Genomic DNA, 20,925 nt, shown 5'->3' with positions numbered 1-20,925 from the left:
TGCAAATGTTGAATGGAAATATCTTTCTATATCTCATTTTGACAAGATGTTATTTTCTGTGTCAACAGGTGCTTTAACTATCTTTCCAGAAATGTGTTCTGGTTTGGTGAGACCGGGTTCTCTCTCTGCTGCTTCTGCCATTGAATAATTGTCTGACTATGACATTAGAGAGATGCTAACCTATTTATGTAGGGTGTACCCCCATAGTCCAATACTGTCTGATGTAGTTTAGGAAGGATTGAAAATTGATTATTTAGGACTTGAGTGATCTTCCCTGGTGTATCAAAAACTCCAGGAGGACGATGGACAGTTATTAAGGGCAGTCAGGGGGTGGCCAGGAAGGGGAAGAGACATGGCAGCCAAATGTGTTGTGATCCCTGTTATGTTGCCCTGTGGACAGTGTCTGTGTTGGCAGCTGTGAGCCTTGGGGAGGGGCCCATCTCTGCAGCTGTTTTGTCATCAGCATCACAAACATGGCTTTGAGGATCTAGTAGCTGGACATCTTTTATCAAATAGTCAGCCACACAGCAGCATCTAGGTGACTGAAATAAATCAAGAGAGGAAAGTGTTCACAACTTTTAACACTTTAAGATCACCCATTTCCCAATGAAATTCCCCTCTCAACATCTCCCTGTTTTTACCAGGTAGCAGAGAAGGGCTCAGAGTTCATCTGAGAGGCAAGAGTAATCTCCAGTTGGAGGCAGACCCAGGAGAGAATGGATAGCTTTACAAAGTTCTAACTCTGCATTACTTAATAGTTTGCTCTGCCTTTGAAGTCTTCTGTGTAGGGAGGACAGGAAAAGGATGGCCCCTCAGCTTCCTCCCTCTCCAGGGCTTGCTCACCTTTGCTTTGTGAGTCCTTCTGGCTTCTTGCTGGTTCAGGAGCCTTTCAGAAGTAATTACTTGTGGCAGGTCAATGGGTTCAAGTTTCTAAAAGTCCAACATTTAGAGCAATCAGCATTCCTCATGAGATGATGAAACGTAAAAGCCAGAACTTAAGCTATCTTAACTCTGCACGTATTCCTGAGAGCACACAGGGAAGGTGAGTTGAACAGGATTCCAGTCCCACCTGTGTGAAAGGCTTTTTGACCTCCCTGGATTCGTCAGCGTTCTCTTGCACTGTTGCCAGTGGCTCAGAGATCTAAATACTGGTCAGAGAGTTAAAGGACTAAGAACCCTTTTCTGTCTGCATTGAGGGACCACGTCCACAGTTATCAAACAACAAGGGTCTTGAACTATTAGAGATGAAGGAGGCCCCAGAAGTTCCTTTATTTTATTCATTCCTTAACCACCCAACTAGACCATTCCAGTCCTAGGGAAGTGGCCTACTTTTAAGATCCCCAGAGAAGCTCATCCTTCTCAGTAATAGTCCCGGGTGCTTATGAGGCACATGAAAAGTGAAAGTGCAATATGCTAACAAATCTTAGCCATGGATTTTTCCAACAGGGGCTTGGCTTTACAGGGAGATGATGCTGGAGTCTCAAGAGGTCACTGAGAATAGACAGCAACTGATGATCTGTGATCTGCCTCCAGCTCTACTTGCCTCAGATAACTTAATGCCCCGGGAGCTGGAGCACTAGGAAGTAGCTAAGCAGGCTTGGGAAACAGGCTGATCTCCTCACGTTCAGATGCAGTCAGCAATCTGGATGATTACAGAATATATTGGTTCACTCTGGGAGTATTTATTGAATCACTGCTACGTGCCAGACAGAGGCTGCAGTGGTCAACAAAAATGGACATGATCCCTCATGGTGCTTGCAATCTATGGGAAAATAAATACACTATAGCTTGTGTGATCAGTGTTTTGCAGATAAATGCAGGATAGGTCTATGACAATATATAACTGGAGGACTCCACCTTGGAAATGAGGGGTGTTATGAGTTAAATTATGTTCCCTCCCCCAAATTCATATGTCCTAACCCCCTCCAATACCTCAGAGTGTGGTCTTATTGGGAAATAGGATCCTTGTAGATTTAGGGAAGATGAGGTCATCCCAGAATATGAACCCTCAATCCAGTATGTCTGGTGTTTCCATAAAATGGGCAAATTTGGACCACATGCACACAGGGAGACCACCATGTGAAGACAAAGCAGCAATTGGGGTGCTGCTGTAACACCCCCAGGAATGCCAAAGATTGTCAGCAAACCACCAGAAGCTGAGAGAGAGGCACAGACTCTTCCACATAACCCTCAGAAGGAACCAACCCTGACGACACCTTGATTTTGAACTTGTAGCTTCTAGAGCTGTGAGACAATGCATGTCTATTATTTTAAGCCACACAGTTGTTATACTCTGTTATTACAGCGCTAGAAAACTAACTCAAGGGAGAGAAGGGTCAGGACGCAGTCCAAGCAAGTTTCCCAAGGAAGTAAGTTTAAAGCAGATATTGCGAGGTTGGGAGTTTTCACAGAACGGGCTTCCCAGGTAGTGAAGTGAAGTTGCTCAGTCATGTCTGACTCTTTGCAACCCAGGTCTCCCGCATTGTAGACAGACGCTTCACCATCTGAGCTACCAGGGAAGTCGTAGTGGTAAAGAACCCACCCGCCAGTGCAGGAAACGAAAGAGACTGGGGTTCGATCCCTGGGTCGGGAAGATCCCCTGGAGGAGGGCACGACAACCCACTCCAATATTCTTGTCTGAGAGAATCCCATGGACAGAGGAGCCTGGCAGGCTACAGTCCATGGGATCACAAAGTCAGACATGACTGAAGTGACTTAGCATGCATGAGGTGTCCCAAGCAGAGGGAACCACGTGAGCAATAGCCCAGAGGCAGGAGAGAGGGTGATCTCCTGAAGGAACCACAAGAAGTCAGTTGGCTTCTGTTGAGAGTGAGAGCAAGAGTGGTTCAAATGGGGCTGGAGAGGTCACAGGGACCAGGTCATGCAGGGCCTGATGGGGCATCACAAGCGCACTGTCTTCTTAAGAGCAGCAGGCAGCTATTGACACATGGTAAGCCAAGTAGGGAAATGGCAACACTCGTTTTTAAGAAATGATCGCTCTAGTGCAGTGTGGGACTAGACTGAAGGAGAGCAATTACAGCTGAGGTTGAGCACTTAGGAGGACAAAGATGATGTGCTGGGGGCTCGTGTGGGGAGATTGATGGGCTCTACAAATATTTAAGATGGACCAAGCAAGACTCGTGATGGTTACTGAAGGAGAGTGACGTGTCCACAGAAATCAATACAAGGGATGGATAGTGCAGTCATTCTCTGAGATGGGGAATCCTGGAAGAGGGCCAAGTTTGAGTGGCATATAGAGGGGGAGGTTTGTGGTGGAGATGCTTGTGTAGGAGCCATCCCTGGGTAGAGAAGCATCCCTGAGTAGTCAGTCCTTGGCTCTGCTCTTCTCACTCTGTTCATTTGAAACTGTAAGATGAGTGAGGTCCAGAGTGAGAAGAGCAGAATCAAGGATTGCAGACTTCAAGTGCTCCAGCACTGAGAGGCTGGTGAATGAGGATGAACTAGCCAAGGAGATTGAGGAGTGACACCCTGAGAAGCGGGAGGAAAGCCAGGACACCATGCCACGGAAAACAGTGTGAGCAGGACACTGGCTAAGACGCCATGCTTCTAATGCAGAGGGCCGGGGTTCAATCCCTGGTCAGGGAACTAGATCGAAAAGTTCTCATGCTGCAACCAAGACCTGGTGTAGCCAAATAAATAAACAGAACAAAACAGTGTGAGCACCACTACTGCCTTCATCCAACTCTATAGGTGAATCCTCATATATTTGCAAAGGGTTTTCCATTGTAATCTAATTGGTTCTTTTATCAAGGGGTAGGCCTGAAAGACAGTTTGGTTTTCAAGGTGACCAGGGTGAAAAGAGAGGGACAGACCATGGAAAATGGCTGTTGAGCTCCCATGTTGGAGAGCACGACTTGGGCCTGCACCACGGTCTACCACAGACCTTTTTGGTAGAGCAGCCCCAAGCTGACCTGACTGGGAAGGGAAAAGGAGCAAAGGATGTGGAGACAGGGAGGAGAGACAAAGCGGGAAGAACTCAAGATCTCACATGCCAAAAAATTAAAAAAAAAAAAAAAGTTCCAGGTCATTTACAGTTGTGGAAGGAAGTAGTTCTCTGTCTCATTCTCACTTCAGTGAAGAAGTAGATTTTTTAAAAAAATATTAACTTAGCAAGGAGATAATGAGAGGAAATCAGTATTAATTAGAAAGAGGTTTGTTTATTGTCTTGGCTCTCAACTCTGCAGAACATGAAGATGCAGGGTAAATGAGACCTGCTGTCAATCAAGTCAGAGCCCTGAAGGACTGAGGATGGAGAAGAAAAGGAAGGGGGAGGGACCCCAAGGGAGGGGATACTGAAGCACCTAGGGGAGGAAGACTCAGCAATGACTGAGGAGGGATTCTGGGGTTGGGATGGGCACAAAGAAAGTATTTGTGCCATCCCTGGACTTGGTTCAAGATTGGATTCTTTCTGGTGATTAGGCCCCTATGTCTGCAGCCACTGCTCTTCATCATGCCACGCTCACAGTGTCATTCAATCCTCATGGGAACCCTGTGGAAAATAACAGTTACTTCCTATTTCACAGAGGTCAATGACTTGTGCAATTTTGCAGAGCTAGAAAGTGGTGATTCTGGGATTCACACTCAGGTCTGTTCACTGCTAAATCTTATGTTACTTTCTTCAGACTTGCTTCCAAACCTAGTTTATCAGAATCTCCTGGAATCAAAGTAAAATCCCTAGGCTATTCACTGGGGATTGAGATTCAGTCAGTCTGGGATATATCCTGGCAGGAAGGGATATACATACATATATACACGCACATATATATATATAAGGTCCAAATCGTGCTCTGAGAGAAACAGTTTATTATCTTGAGGGTGCTCACAGACACTTAGATGCCTAGAAATAGAATCTTCCTTGTCCTAGGTCACTGATGCCATGGTAGAGAACTGACAGGTCTCCCTGAGGATGTAAAGTATTTGTAACTCTTTATATACGTATGTTGGCACCCCACTCCAGGACTCTTGCCTGGAAAATCCCATGGACGCAGGAGCCTGGTGGGCTGCAGTCCATGGGGTCGCTAGGATTCGGACAAGACTGAGTGACTTCACTTTCATTTTTCACTTTCATGCATTGGAGAAGGAAATGGCAACCCACTCCAGTGTTCTTGCCTGGAGAATCCCAGGGACGGGGGAGCCTGGTGGGCTGCCGTCTGTGGGGTCACACAGAGTCAGACAGGACTGAAGTGACTTAGCAGCAGCAGCAGCATATATGTATGTATACATATGCATATATATATGTGTGTGTGTTTTCTCTGGGCATATAGCCAGTGCATGGTTTTCTCTGATACCCAGAGAAAACAATAATTCAAAAAGATAACATGCAATCCAGTATTAATTGCAGCACTATTTACAAGAACTAGGACAGAGAGGCAACCTAAATGTCCATCAACAGAGGAATGGATAAAGAAGATATGATACATATATACAACATATGATACATATATACAATGAAATATACAATTCTATACATACATGTAAAACACATATAATATATATATTGATACAGATGTGTATATATGTATTTTATATATTTGCATATATAATATTTTTATATATTGATACAAATGTGTATGTATTTTATATTTGTATATATTATATATTTTATATATTATTTACATGTATATATTTTATTAATAGAATTTATGTTTTAGAGAGATATAGGTTCATAGCAAAATTGAGCAGAAAGTACAGAGTTCCCATACTCTTGTCTCCAAACACATACAACCTTAGTACCATCAATATCTCTCACCAGAGTGCTACATCAGTGAGCCTATATGGGCACATCATTATTACTCAAAGTCCGTGATTTACTTTAGGGCTTACTCTTGATGTACATTCTCTGGGTTTGGATAAATGTATCATGACATGTATCCATTATAGCATCATATAGAGAGTAATTTCACTATCCCCCAAAACCCTCTGTGCTCTGCCTATTCATTCCTTTCTCCCCTCAACCCCTGGCAACCACAAATATTTTTATTGTCTGCACAGTTATACATTTAGTTGGAATCATATACTCTGTAGACTTTTCTGATTTCAGCCTCATTTTCTTTGGGTCCACAGTTGTGATAACGGTTAAGTAGTAGTTATATATATATTTTTAGTTTCCAATTGTTTAAAATTGATTTTTATTGAAGAATAATTGCTTTACAGAATTTTGTTTTCTGTCAAACCTCAACATGAATCAGCCATAGGGATATATGTATACACACACACATATATATATAAGGCAATGGCACCCCACTCCAGTACTCTTGCCTGGAAAATCCCATGGGTGGAGGAGCCCGGTAGGCTGCAGTCCATGTGTTCGCTAAGAGTTGGACACGACTGAGCGACTTCACTTTCACTTTGCACTTTCATGCATTGGAGAAGGAAATGGCAACCCACTCCAGTGTTCTTGCCTGGAGAATCCCAGGGACGGGGGAGCCTGGTGGGCTGCCGTCTATGGGGTCGCACAGAGTTGGACACGACTGAAGCGACTTAGCAACAACACACATATATCCCCTCCCTTTTGAACCTCCTTCCCATCTCCCTCCCCATCCCAATCAGAAAGTCTACAAACAATAAGTGCTAGAGAGGGTGTGGAGAAAAGGGAACACTCTTGCATTGGTGGAAGTGTAAATTGATATGGCTGCTGTGGAAGATGGCATGGAGATTCTTTAAAGAACTAGGAATAAAACCACCTAGGATTATGACCTAGGAATATGAAAAGAACTAGGAATATGACCGAGCAATCCCACCCCTAGGCATATACCCCGAGGAAACCAAAATTGAAAAAGACACATGTATCCCATTGTTCACTGCAGCACTGTTTACAATAGCTAGAACATGGAAGCAACCTAGATGTCCACTGACAGATGAATGGATAAAGAAGTTGCGGTACATATACACAGTGGAATATTACTCAGCTATAAAAAGGAATGTATTCAAGTCAGTTCTAATGAGGTGGATGAACCTAGAACCTATCAGAGTGAAGTGAGTCAGAATGGTAAATACCATATTCTAATGCATATATATGGAATCTAGAAAAATGATACTGAAGAATTTATTTTCAGGGCAGCAGTGGAGAAACAGACATAGAGAGTAGACTTATGGACATGGGGAGAGGGGAGGAGAGGGTGAGATGTATGGAAAGAGTAACATGGAAACTTACGTTACCATATGTGAAATGGATAGCCAATGGGAATTTGCTGTATGGCTCAGGAAACTCAAACTGGGGCTCTGTAGCAGTAGTAATCTTTAAGTACTCCTCCTAGGCAATTACTTTGTGGCCTTGAAAAGAACCTAAAGAACACCATTTCTCCACAAAGGGCACTAGATGGCAGCAGCTAACATTGCAAATAGGATCCCTCAGTTAAATCATTTGCTCTTAGCCTGAGAAGCACTGCATTAAAAAAAAAGTGTTGGAAAGCTAGCTTCTCCCAACAAACCAATCAAATGAAATTGCCTCAGAATCCTGGGTTCATATCAGTGTTCTTTTTCCCTGCCTGGAAAGCAAGATGCCTCACTTTATCATCTTCAGAGAAAATACAATGGGAGGAATTACTGATGAATTGGTAGAATGATGCCTTTTTAAAATTCATGATATAAAAAATGATACGTGTAAAGATTTCTGGATTATATAGCTTCTCAAATAAAACAAATGGTCAGGATAATAAGTGGTGGAGTGTCAGCTAGGAGATTCAGGAAAGGAGATTACATCAAACATAAGTCACAGAGCTTGCTGATAAGTTCCAACCTGAGATGGTTGCTTCTGTTTACTAGCAGGAAGATAAAGGTGGCAGGATCAACTGGAAGAAACTATAAAGTGTGTTTGGTATCATGACTTAAGAATGTGTTCTTTAAGTTTCTAGGAGGAAGGTAAAGTTGTCCAAAGGAGCAAGAAATCGTCAGGCCAAGGCGGAATTTCTGGTCAAGGCTTTGCAATGAGTTCACATTTCAGTAACATTCTTTGATTCAAATATCTGGCAATGAAAAATAAAACATAAACCAAAAAGATGTGGTCACGCTTTAATACAAGATAAATACCTCTGTAGATCAGAAAGCAGAACGGAAAACTTGGAGGAAGCTGATTCATAAGCCATTTAGGGCTCCTGTTGGCTGTAAGTTATTTCCACAGGCTAAAGAGACCTAAAAAATGCTTCATATAAGAAGGAAACGTAAAGCCAGGCTCATGGTTTAAACTCAGGGACTGAGCTGTACTCACCTCTTTACCCAGTCAAAGGGCTGTATCAAAGTGTAAGCCAGATTTGTTTTATAGGTGTTATCAAAAAGTTGAATATAAAGAAGCTAAGACTTTATTTTTTATAACGATAAATTCAAAAGCTTAGAAAAATGGATAGTTTTCTGGGAAATATAAATTTAAAAAGTTAAATCAGGAAGAAATAAGATAACAAATCAACTAAGAACCATTCTTTTACTAATTAAGTTACTAGGAAAGCTGCTCACTTTCCACCAAAGTCCAGGTGATCAAAGATGGTTTCACAGGCCTGTTTTTTTTTTTTTTTTTTTATTGGAGTATAGCTGTTATGCGATATTGTGTTAGCTTCTGCTGTACAACAGTGAATCAGTTTTGCCTGCATATGTGCTTAGTCGCTCAGTCATGTCTGACTCTTTGCCATCCCATGGACTGTAGCCCGCCAGGCTTCTCTGTCCATGAGATTTCCTAGGCAAGAATACTGGAGGGGGTTGCCATTTCCTCTGCCAGGGGATCTTCTCATCCCAGGGATTAAACCCATGTCTCCTGCATTGGCAGGGAAATTCTTCACCACTAAGCTACCAGGGAAGCCTGAATCGGCTATATGTATACATACATCCCCATACTCTTAGCCTTCCACACCCACCTCCCACCCTACCTCCAAGTCTTCACAGAGCATCAGCTGAGCTCCATGTGCTATATACAGCATTAGCTATCTATTTTACACCAGGCCCATTTTATTAAATGTATAAGGAATAGATAAGAACTATGCTAAATCAAATGTTTTAGAGAACAGAAAAGAGGGAAAGATAATCAATTCATTTTATAAAATTAGTATCAGTTCAGTCGCTCAGTCGTGTCTGAGTCTTTGAGACCCCATGAATCACAGCACGCCAGGCCTCCCTGTCCATCACCAACTCCCGGAGTTCACTCAGACTCATGTCCATCGTGTCAGTGATGCCATCCAGCCATCTCATCCTCTGTATAAAACTAGTATAACCTTGAGGGAAAAAAGCTGGAAAAATATATAAAGAAATTATAGAACAACTCCACTTATGAAAATATATATAAAAACCCTGTGAGTGAGTGAGTGAAGTCGCTCAGTCGTGTCTGACTCTTTGCGGCCCCGTGGACTGTAGCAGTCTATCACGCTCCTCTGTCCATGGGATTTTCCAGGCAAGAGTACTGGAGTGGGTTGCCATTTCCTTCTCCAGAGGATCTTCCCGACCCAGGGACTGAACCCAGGTCTTCCGCATTGTAGGCAGACGTTTTACCGTCTGAGCCACCAGGGAAGTCCTAAGCATATAAAATTCAGCAGTGTATTTCTGTGTGTATATATATATCTCATGACCAAATAGGGTTTATATCAGGAATGCAAACATGGTTCACATCGTAAAATCTATCAGTGTAATATATTAGATCAACTGGTTAAAAAGAAAATGCATAGGATCATTTTAATAGGTTATTTAATAATTATTTAATAAAAACATCAGTAAAATTTAACACTCAGCCCTGGGAAAAACTCGTAGCATACTAGGAATAAGATAAATGAGAGAACTGTTGGTAATTTAGTGAAAAGCATTGTGCCAGATAGCTTCTATTTATTTCTCCAGATCCTCTTATCACATTACTGTGTTCTCTGCCTGTAAGAGAGTAAGCAGTTTCTCCTGCCTTCTGGCTTCCAGCTGGGTCAACTGCTAAACAACCCTGGTAGGAGATCTGAGAGAAGAAGGAGAATGGAGTCAGGATATTTCTCCCTCTGTCTCCTTCCCTGCAAAGTCATATTGGGTTGGCCGTGTCCCACCCTCCTCTCAAGCAGCTTCCTCTACCTCACTCTCCCTTTCTAGGTTCTAGAAGTCCTTTGTGCTAAATATAGCCACTTCTCAGCTGCCACTAGTGGCTATTGCAATACCCTCTCTGGTTCCCCTTCAGTTCAGTTCAGTCGCTCAGTCGTGTCCAACTCTTTGAGACCCCATGGACCTCCCTGTCCATCACCAACTCCCGGAGTTTACCCAAACTCATGTCCATTGAGTCAGTGATGCCATCCAACCATCTCATCCTCTGTCGTCCCCTTCTCCTCCTGCCTTCAATCTTTCCCAGCATCAGGGTCTTTTCCAATGAGTCAGCTCTTTGCATCAGGTGGCCAAAGTATTGGAGTTTTAGCTTCAACATCAGTCCTTCCAATGAACACTCAGGACCGATCTCCTTTAGGATGGACTGGTTGAATCTCCTTGCAGTCCAAGGGACTCTCAGGAGTCTTCTCCAACACCCCTTATCCATGCTGTTTTTTTGAGTGCTCAGTCATGTCCAGCTCTTTGCAACCCCATGGACTGTGGCCTGACAGGCTCCTCTGTCAATGGGACTTTTCAGGCAAGAATACTAGAGTGGGTTGCCATTTCTTTCTCCAGGGCATCTTCTTGACCCTGGAATCAAACCCACTTCTTATGAATCTTCCACATTGCAAGTGGATTCTTTACTGCTGAGCCACTGGGAAAGCCCTATTACTTGTAAAGAAAACTTCCCTGACTTATCCTAATTTGAACGTACTATCTTTATCCTTTGGGGACTCTGACAAGCACCTATCAAAATTCTACTGCAAATGTATTTAGTTTTAGAACCAGTCTCATTAATGACATGGATAAGGAAAGGTATGTCCATTATTACTGCTTGTGTTCAGCATTGCAAGGGAAGTTTTATTCATCGCAAAAGTCAAGAAAATCTGTATGAGGCACAATTGGGGAGAAATAGAAAAAATTATTCTTGTTTATAAAAAATATTGTCTGTGTAGAAAGTCAGGAAGAATCTATAGACAATTAGATTTACCAAGGTATTTCCATCAAGTTGTGGAACTCAAAATTTAATATGTAAAAATCATTAGCTTTCTTATTCACCAATAATAATCTTTTAGAAAATTAAATGGGAAAAATACCTCATTGATAGTAGGATAGAAAAACCAAATGAGGTATTTTGATGGCCAGTTGTAGCTGTATGTGTCAGCTTGGTTAGGTTACAGTGTACAGTTATTCAAACACTAATCTAGGAGCGCCTGTGAAATTCTTTTGCATATTCAATTAAAGTCAATAATCAGTTGACTTTAAGTAAAAAAGATTAAGAGGCTTCCCTGGTAGCTCAGTTAAAAAACTGCCTGCAGCGCAGGAGACCAGGGTTCAATCCCTGGGTCAGAAAGATCCCCTGGAGAAGGAAATGGCAACCCACTCCTGTATTCTAGCCTGGAGAGCCCCATGGACAGAGGAGACTGGTGGGTTACAGTCCATGGGGTCACAAGAGTTGGACATGACTTAGTGACTGAACTACCACACAACCTTGGAAGATTATTTTAGATAATCTGGGTGGGCCTGATTCAATCAATTGGAAGGCCTTAAGAGCAAAGCTGAGGTTTTCCTAAAGCAGAGGAAATTCTACTTGTGGATAGCAGCTTCAGCTGATGCCCTACAGTTCCTGTCTACCGTTTCTGATAGCCTGTCCTGTGATTTAACCTTGCCTTGTCAATCATCCTCCAAATCATGTAACCGTCATGTAACTTGTAATAAGTCTTTTGATATATATCTCCTTTTATAGGTTCTGTTTTTCTGGTTGAACCCTGATACAGATGTAGAGAAACAAACCTAAAAATACATCACACAAGGCCCCGGTAGAGAAATGAAACATTATTGAAAGGCCTAAAAGAAAATTTGAGTGAATTATTTATACCAAGTTCATGGTTTAAAAAACTCAATATTGTAAATGTGGTTAATTTCCCCCAGATTAATCCATGAATGCATTCCAATCAAAATGCTGAAAAGGTGTTTTGTGGAACTTGACATGAAGAACCAAACTTTACATGGAAGAGCAAAGGACTGTAAATAGCAAAGACAATTCTGAAGAAGAAAAAGGCAAAGGAACTTGCCACACTAGATATTAAGACTTAGCTTAAAGGTATATGGACAGAGAAGAATTCCTGTGGATGCATAAATAGGCCAGTTCAACAGAAGAGAGAACTCAGAAACAGACAAACTGAGCTGTGGATGTCAGATACATGAGAGAAGTAACGTTTCAAATCAGTGGTCACAAAGGATGATTCCATAAACTGTTCTGGGACAAGAGACTAATCAAATGGAAAAAACGTAAGATCCGATTCCAGCTTCACACCTGAATTTAATGGATTAATTAATTTAATCCATCTTAAATAGATGGATTAGGACCTAATATGAAAAGTTAAAGATTCTAAATTTTAGAAATAAAAATATCTTTATGAGTTTGGGGAATTTAAAAATTTCTTTGACAAAATATGAGAGAGAAAACAGAGATAAAGATTGAGAAGTTTGACAACATCAAACTCTTTGTGTACACACAAACACACACATGCACACAAAATGAAAAGACAAACCATAGAAGATACTTGCAACACATATAAGTAACAAAGGACCAGATCTAAAGCATACAAAGAACTCTCACCTGTCAAAGATTATAGAAAACGGGCAAAGGATTAGAAACGTTGAGAGAGAACAAGTTTGTGACAAATTGTCTAAGACCTCAAACAGTGTAATGAATTATTCAGGTTTGTGCTCATCTTTCTCTCCTCTCCATTCATTCTTTGAACACTGATTAATGCATACTTATAAATCACCATTTATGTGCTAGCTACTTCTCCGTGCACTTAGATATGTAGTGAAGACAACAGACAAAAACCCCTGCCTCTGTGAAGATTATACTCTAGCACTGGGGTGGAATATGAGGGGTTGCGAGGTGGTGGAAAAAACACACAATGAACCTAATATGTAAGCAAATTGCTTAGGGTGTTAGATGGAAATAAGTGCTCCAGAGAAAAAACAGTGAAGAGTCAAGGGAATCAGGAGTGTCAAGAGTAAGAGCTGCAGTTGTCAATAGGTTGTCATGTAAGCCTTAAAGGAAAAGTGAGATTTAAGCAAATCTTTGAGAAGCTGCCTGCAATGCAGGAGATCTAGGTTTGATCCCTGAGTCAGGAAGATCTCCTGGAGAAGGGAATGGCAACCACTCCAGTATTCTTGCCTGGAGAATTCTATGGACAGAGGAGCCTGGCTGGCCACAGTCCATGAGTTAAAAAGAGCTGGCCATGACTGAGCAACTCTTTATTGGACATGAAGGAATCATCCAAGGAGATCATTTGAGGAAACTCTATATGGGATGGGGTGGAGGACCATCTCCACCTTAGGCTGGACCTGAGATGGTTGGATGAGAAAGTGAATCTCTCAGAAAGGTTATTGATGATCACCTCTTCAGTATGGGGCAGATACATTTGAGTCAGGGCTCCCTGGCAGAGCTTCTCAGATCTCAGCATCTCCGAGTTGGAGAACCTTAGTTCAAGACCTGCTCTTTACTTGAGGAGTTATTAGATGTTTAGGAAGTGGAGTGTGCCAAATATGAAACTCAAATTATTTAAGTTGCAATTATATTTGGTTTAATAATTAAAAATACTTGTATAATTTTCTTTGGCAGGGATTAGGTTATTAATTAGCATGTCATGGGAACCTAGCATTTATTATTCTCTCAAAAATCCATTTGTGGTGGAAAATGTGCTGAGCCTCATTTGTGAAGATAATTATAGTTGATATCTTTGGGAGTGTCTGCCAAGTTCCCAGTGATTTCCCTCTTCTCTGGGAGCTGCCTCTATAATCTACACAGAGTGGTAATTGTTGGGGGGAAGGGAGGCTCCCCTGCTCATATTTCTACTGTATGAGCATATTCTCTGGTCATAGCTCATTGGAACAGAGGTAGAATGACGAGCAAAGCTGAGCCAATAATATTTTAAAAATCTCCCAGGAATTTGGACTTAGAGCCAAGAGGGCTAGACTAGTTTGTCTGTTTGACTAGAATTATGAGATGCAAATTCAATGTGGCCAAATTTCATCAAATAGTCTCGAGGACTAGAGAAAGTCGACCTGCAAGGAGAGAGAGAGCAGATGCAGATAGAGTGAGTTCTTCTGCCTTTCAGGTTCTAAGACATAGCTCTTCCCTGAAGTCTAGGTGCCTGCCAACTTTTGAGTTCATTAAAAAACTCCTATATCGTGATAAATTATCACATTGGTTGCTTTGGCTAGTCCATTTGATTTCCAATACAGTGATGCTGCTGCTGCTAAGTTGCTTCAGTCGTGTCCAACTCTGTGTGACCCCATAGATGGCAGCCCAGCAGGCTCCCCCATCCCTGGGATTCTCCAGGCAAGAACACTGGAGTGGGTTGCCATTTCCTTCTCCATGAAAGTGAAAAATGAAAGTGAAGTCGCTCAGTCGTGTCCGACTCTTAGCGACCCCATGGACTAGCCTACCAGGCTCCTCCGCCCGTGGGATTTTCCAGGCAAGAGTATTGGAGTGGGGTGCCATTGCCTTCTCCACAGTGATGCTACAGATATGAAATAGTAGGGAGATCACTTTGATTTTTTTTCCCCAGTAGGGATGTGCTGTGTGTGCTAATTCACTTCAGTTGTATCTGACTCTTTGCAACCCCATGAACGGTAGACTGTCCCTGGGGCTCTCCAGAGAAGAATACTGGAGTGGGTTGCCATTTCCATCTCCAGGGCATCTTCCCAGCCTAGGGGTCGAACCCGTATCTCGTAACGTCTCCTGCATTCACAGGCAGGTTCTTCACCACTAATGCCACCTGGGAAGTCTCACCAGGATAATGGGTTTCATTCATTCATCTGTCCATTAATTCATTTATTCATAAACTTTCAAGGGATACATACTGTGTTAGTGACTTAAGATATAAGATTGAATGTAGTTTGTATGCTCAAATAATTTGTTTTGATTCTTCATTTTTAAGGTGGGTGGTTGGGATATGGGGATGCAGTCTTTGATTCTGAAATACCAAATTTCTCTTTTTGAGTTTGACTGACTTGAGAAAGTTAAAGCCTGACTTTCGCTTATTTATGGTTGATAGATATAAAAAAGGACTCTGTGAACTATAAACTCCTACACAAATATTTTTCACTGTTTATAGTAATAATCTTCTTTTTGAGTTATTCAACTTAGAGGCTTCACAGGAACATATAAAATGAGCTTCTTTGAAAGGAGGCCTTGGATTTATAATGATTTAGAAACAAAATATAAGTTTTAAAATTGACACTTTAGGTAGAGATATGCCCAAAATGTTAAAAATTATATATCAACTTGATAGAATTGCACTTTATTTTACATTGACTAAACAATATTTTTAGGTTTCTAATATTTTGGGAAAAGATCCTCCTTTTTTGGTAACCAAAAGATATAATCACTCAAATAATGATTGTGAGCTTCTGGAGAAGACAGGTAAATAAAAACCAACTTAAATAGGAATATCCCCAACAAATGAGCTCAGATACCCCTAGGATTAGTCCAGAGACCTGACTGAGTTGTGTAGCAGGTGGGGTTTGATTCCAATTCCATTTTTCAAATATCAGTGATAGATCCTGCTCACAAGAGAGCTCCAAACCCTCCTTTTAGCTGATGCTCACTTCAGAGGACCCATTCAGATGGATCTCTTTCCCCTTCTAGGATGAGGGTTCTTAAAATTTATAGGTCTCTACAGGGAATTCATTAAATATTTGTTAAGGTGAATGCATTTAAAACTCCTGCTTTGCTGCCTTGAAATCAGTGTGTTAAAGTCACTTCAGTCTTGTCTGACTCTTTGTGACCCTATGGACTGTGGCCCACCAGCTTCCTCTGTCCATGGGATTCTCCAGGCAAGAATACTGGAGTGGGTTGCCATGCCCTCCTCCAGAGGATCTTTTGGACCCAGGGATCTAACCTGTGTCGCTTAGATCTCCTGCATTGGCAGGCAGGTTCTTTACCGCTAGTGCCACCTGCTGCTGCTGCTAAATCACTTCAGTCGTGTCCGACTCTGGGCGACCCCATAGAGGACAGCCCACCAGGCTCCGCCGTCCCTGGGATTCTCCAGGCAAGAACACTGGAGTGGGTTGCCATTTCCTTCTCCAATGCATGAAAGTGCAAAATGAAAGTGAAGTCACTCAGTCGTGTCCGACTCTTCGAGACTCCATGGACTGCAGCCCACCAGGCTCCTCCGTCCATGGGATTTTCCAGGCAAGAGTACTGGAGTGGGGTGCCATTGCCTTCTCCAGCTAGTGCCACGTAGGAAGCCTTAAATTCAGTGTTCTCAATTTCATTAACTAAATATTTCGAAAGATGAAAGGTTAAGGATAGGACTGTAGAGATCATCTATGCCGATGGTTAAGAGCACAGGCTTTGGAGGCCTGGTTGATGTGTGGCCCCTACTGTCCTTGGGCAAGTTACTTAACTCTCTGAAGCACATGTATAAAACAAGGATAATCCTTCCTTTCTCATTGAGGGGTATGAAAATTAAATGAATGAGAAAGATCATTGTTGCTTAGAGTGTAACAGACTTGTATAGGTGGTAATTAGTTATAGTAGTTGTTACTGTTATATGCTACCATGATTGCCCTACAGTCATTCAATTAATCAGTGCAAGATTCAGATCCTTTGTGTCCCTTCATACCTATATCTTTGGTACTATACCTGCTTCCTTTGGTGGTGGTCTTAAAAGTGAAATCATTACAAAGGAAATCCTAAAGAAATGTGGTTTGCATTGACGGCGTTCTCTTTAATAACACCGTCATTCTCATTAGCTTAGTCATTGTCAATATCCCTCTTATGTGATTATAGTTAAAAAGGGATATTACCATTAAATCCAAGAAACTCCTTATGAAGCCTTTTAAATGCATCTTACTTGAAGTCTTCGGGGTGGATGTCTTTTAATAATACTTGTGTCTTGCTGTTCCAGTGGGAAGTCAAAATACATGGCTCTTGGCCCTTGAAGGGTTGGAGAGAAACAAAAACAAACCATTAAAAGCAATTTCCTATGACATTAAATTGATTATTTGTTATTAGACTTTGTTAACACCATTTTGTATCTTCAGTTCTGTATATCTAACCAATAGGTTGAATGTGAAGATGAAAGACGTAGAGCAGGGGCCCCACATAATGGCAAATGATAAAATATTAGCCTAGACTCAGGATTTAATTTCTGTTTTCCTCATTTCCTCCCTGATTAATATTTAGAGGAATAATTTCACAATTAACAATGGGTATTGACTAGAAATGTTATTCAGACATAGAATTTGGCTTGGAAAATAGAAACTTATTGATTTGTTTTAATTTTATGAAATCCTTCCCAAATAAATAGAAATCAGAAAAAAACATAACTTTAAGAAGTGAAAATAAGTTCTCTTTTCAGGTGTAATAGATTAATAGATGGATAGGTATTAGAGAGGTGATAAAGGAATGGAACTTGAGTGTGTAATAGGAATATGCAATGCTTATCATTGAATGTTTCCAATTAAATAATCCATTCCCCTACTGCAAGTAGGGAAATGAATTCCCACAAGTTGCCACTCTAATACAACATATCAATATTCTTCTTGATGAAATAACCCAGGGCTACAGTGTTAAAGAACCAGAGAAGCTCATTAGGAAACAGAGAAGCTCAAGAGATCCATGTGGATTTCATTTTTCAGTTTGATTAGCCTGGGCCCTTGGGACTGCTGCCATAACCAGTGCTACGTAAATGACCTCCTTGTCCTTTCCTCATAACAATCTGGATGCATTCTGACTTTGAGATTGTTGTGCAGACTATCCCGTAGTCCCACTTTGCATTTTAAATGGAAAAAATTCCTGGGTAATTATGTGTTTCTATCCTTAAAACATTTGAATGATCACCTGAAGAATATCTCTATGACCTTCCTTTCTTTTAAGAATTTCAGGATATCAAGCAAGACCCAAAACATGTTGGATTTAAAAATGTAAATATTTTCAGCAAAATATATTTCAGCAATGTGACTACATCTTATTTTTATGCCATGATTTGGGTAATATCACCCTATTTAATTTGCTTCTCCTGAAGTGGTATAGGCATGTGTTACCTTTGATAAACAGGTGAAGAAAATTGATGAAACAACTTGCCTTAAGTCATACTATTTGGTATTTGGTGAAGCTGGGGTTAGAATGTGGGTCTCTTGAAGATAGTGTTCAGAATGCTTACCATCCCATTGTTATTTATTTTTAATGTGATTTTGCAATTTCAAAAATAAGAACATTTCCCAGTTAGACTCTAGCACATTACAATCAGCTTTTACCCTTTGGTTATCAAAATCTTAAAACTCTAGATGGAAGGTTAGATAAAAAATGAATTATTCAGTGAGACTAAGAGGAATATTCCTACTAACACGCTTAGAAAGTCGAACAACAACAACAAGAAAAGGCTATATAGAACCAGTCAAAGGTTATCAGTTCTATAGAAAGTAGCCATGAACATCATTCTAGATCTAGGTACTAGGTCTAGATCTAAGACTTACTAGGCTCTGAAAAGAAATGCATGTATACACACACACACACACACACAAAATATATATATTCTGGCCAATAATGGGAACTTACTTGTGTTAATAATACAGAATGTGAAGAAAACAATAATGTACATATGTGTGTATATATATCACATATACATATGTATATATGCATGTATCTCTTCCCTGGTTAGAATGTCTAAGTATCATCTGTTTAAGTATCATCATGATTGTCATAAAATATTTTATATCTTGTAAAATGCCACAGGAGAATTTATAGCCCCTTCTGGCTTGGATCTTCCAATCATAATGGGAAAAATTCTCTTAGTTCTGCAGATGACCATGAAGAATCAGGGGTTGGGGAGAGGGTGCCCCATCCACTCATCTGTACTGCAATAAATGAGTTCAGTTTGGAGTGGTTTCCAAATGCACATCAGAATGGATTCACTTCTATAGTACAAAACAACAAAGCCTGATGCATGAAATATGGTACTGGAGAGATTGATTTACATTTAAAATCCAACTGAAATGCATGATTATCATAATCATCACATTTTTATCTATGGAATTTGTTTAATTTTTTTATTGTGGTAAAAGTCACATAATATAAAACATTCTCTTTTAATCATATTTAACTGTATTTATACAAACCATATTTATGCAGCTCAGTACATTCACAATGTTGTGCATCTCTCACCATCATCCATCTCCCAAATTTTTCACTTTCCTAAACTGAAAGTCTGTCCCCATTAAACACTAATTCCCCATTCCCACCTCTCCCCCTGGCCCCTAGCATCTACCAATGTACTTTCTGACTATAAATTTGACTATTCTCATAGTCATCTCATTTAAGTGGAATGAAACAGTATTTGTCACATCTAAGGTCTATTGGAAAAGAATTTTAATTGTCTGGCAAAGCTAGGTATAAATATCAAAAGGACTATAAACCAAGCTGACCCAAAATGATTATTTCCTTCTCGTGTGGAATGATGAAAAGCCCTTAGTTCCCAGTTCGCACACCTATTCTAACGTGCCCAGAATACTTAAAATAGACAAACATTATTTCCTGTTGACAAATGTCCCTTTATATTTCAGCAATTAAGAAACTTCATAGATTATAGATGTAGACAGGTTAATCTATCAGTAGCTCTCCTTTGCCCACACCCACAAATTTCTTGCTGGGTTTTACATTTACCTTCAGAATATCTTCCATACCAGGTCTCTCGTAGAGGTGGCAACTGCCCTTCTAAAGCTTTATTCCGGTCCTGCAGTCTTGCAAATGAGTATAAACTGTTTTCCTCCAGATTCTGAGTGAATGCAAAGTCCACAGGGCCAGCCAAGGGAGTCTCTTCCTCTTTGTTTCGCAAAGGTACTACCTTGGTCACCCTTGGGTGAGACTTAGAGTGACTCAGGCCCATTTCACATTAAAGACACTCCGTAAAACCATGAGGTTAGTGGTTTGGGGCCTTTAAAGTGGCTTATTTTAATCAAGGAACTTCTGAAGTTAGCCCAGCTCCAAAGTATTTCTTCCCTTCATGACATCTGTGTAGCTTTATTTCACTTCACACTAACCCTTTGGCCACTTCCTGGGAGGTTGGTTTCTATGGAGACTTCCCTTCAACTCCTACTTGGCCATTTCAGACCCAAAGAATCCAGTTAAACATTGACTTGGTTATGCTACTTTCTGAAACACTCAGTGGTAGGAAGAGAAACAACTATTGATCATTAAACAGATCTCTAACACCAGGAAGGCGGTTAACAGAAATGGAGAGCAGAGGTTCAGAGAACTTCAATTTGACCCTTTCATTGTGCATACCTTTAGCCATCATCTGTAAGAATTACCAACTGAGAAGAGCTAAGTCACCTTTGGAAATGTTGGGAGCTAATCACCTAGGGGCTTTGTTAATCTTTAACTTTAATTGAAGAATTTATCTTCCAAATAGGAAACAGCAGAATAGCTAAAATGATTTTTCTGTCAATAATTTGAATTGCCTTTGAAGAAGATGAATACAGAAGGGTAGGGAGACAATAGCACTTTAATCCTGGGAATGAGGGGACAAACTACTTGAATAAATAGTTCAAGCAAAAGACAAAGATATACTATAAACAACAACAATGATGACAAAAAAGCAAACTCAACTATAGCCTATTTGTTTTGTTTAAAAAAAAATTTGAAAAAAAGACTGAAGATGTGCTGAAATGTTGAATAGTGATTTTTGAATAATGGGATTATGGGTGATTTTTATTTTATTCTTTCTTTATGTAGAAGCAGAACTCACTTTCAGTTTCTAATTGTCCATGACCACAGATTATTTATGTTTTCATCACATCCCTACAGGGATACAGAGAAGTTCAAAGGTATGTATTTTTTTTACT

General features: G+C 40.7%; 1 protein-coding gene across 3 annotated transcripts in view; it reads right to left on the bottom strand.

Moving 5' to 3' along the window:
- CCDC198 (coiled-coil domain containing 198) overlaps positions 1-20,724 on the bottom strand; it is a 30,263-nt gene extending 9,539 nt beyond the window's left edge. The window contains exons 1-3 of one of the 3 annotated variants that reach the window (XM_040226369.1): positions 19,745-20,724; positions 16,935-17,017; positions 844-930 (exon numbers count right to left, since the gene is read on the bottom strand). In XM_040226369.1, coding sequence (XP_040082303.1) covers positions 844-930; positions 16,935-17,017; positions 19,745-19,967 — 393 coding nt within the window. In that variant the 5' untranslated portion in view covers positions 19,968-20,724. Of the gene's footprint in view, positions 1-843; positions 931-16,887; positions 17,018-19,744 lie in introns of all 3 variants that reach the window. The other 2 variants (XM_040226370.1, XM_040226371.1) reach the window with 2 other exon arrangements.
- Between the last annotated feature and the right edge of the window lie 201 nt (positions 20,725-20,925).

Source organism: Oryx dammah, unplaced genomic scaffold (assembly GCF_014754425.2).
Source record: "Oryx dammah isolate SB20612 unplaced genomic scaffold, SCBI_Odam_1.1 HiC_scaffold_26, whole genome shotgun sequence".
Taxonomy (NCBI): domain Eukaryota; kingdom Metazoa; phylum Chordata; class Mammalia; order Artiodactyla; family Bovidae; genus Oryx; species Oryx dammah.
This window is presented reverse-complemented; position numbering and strand designations above follow the sequence as displayed.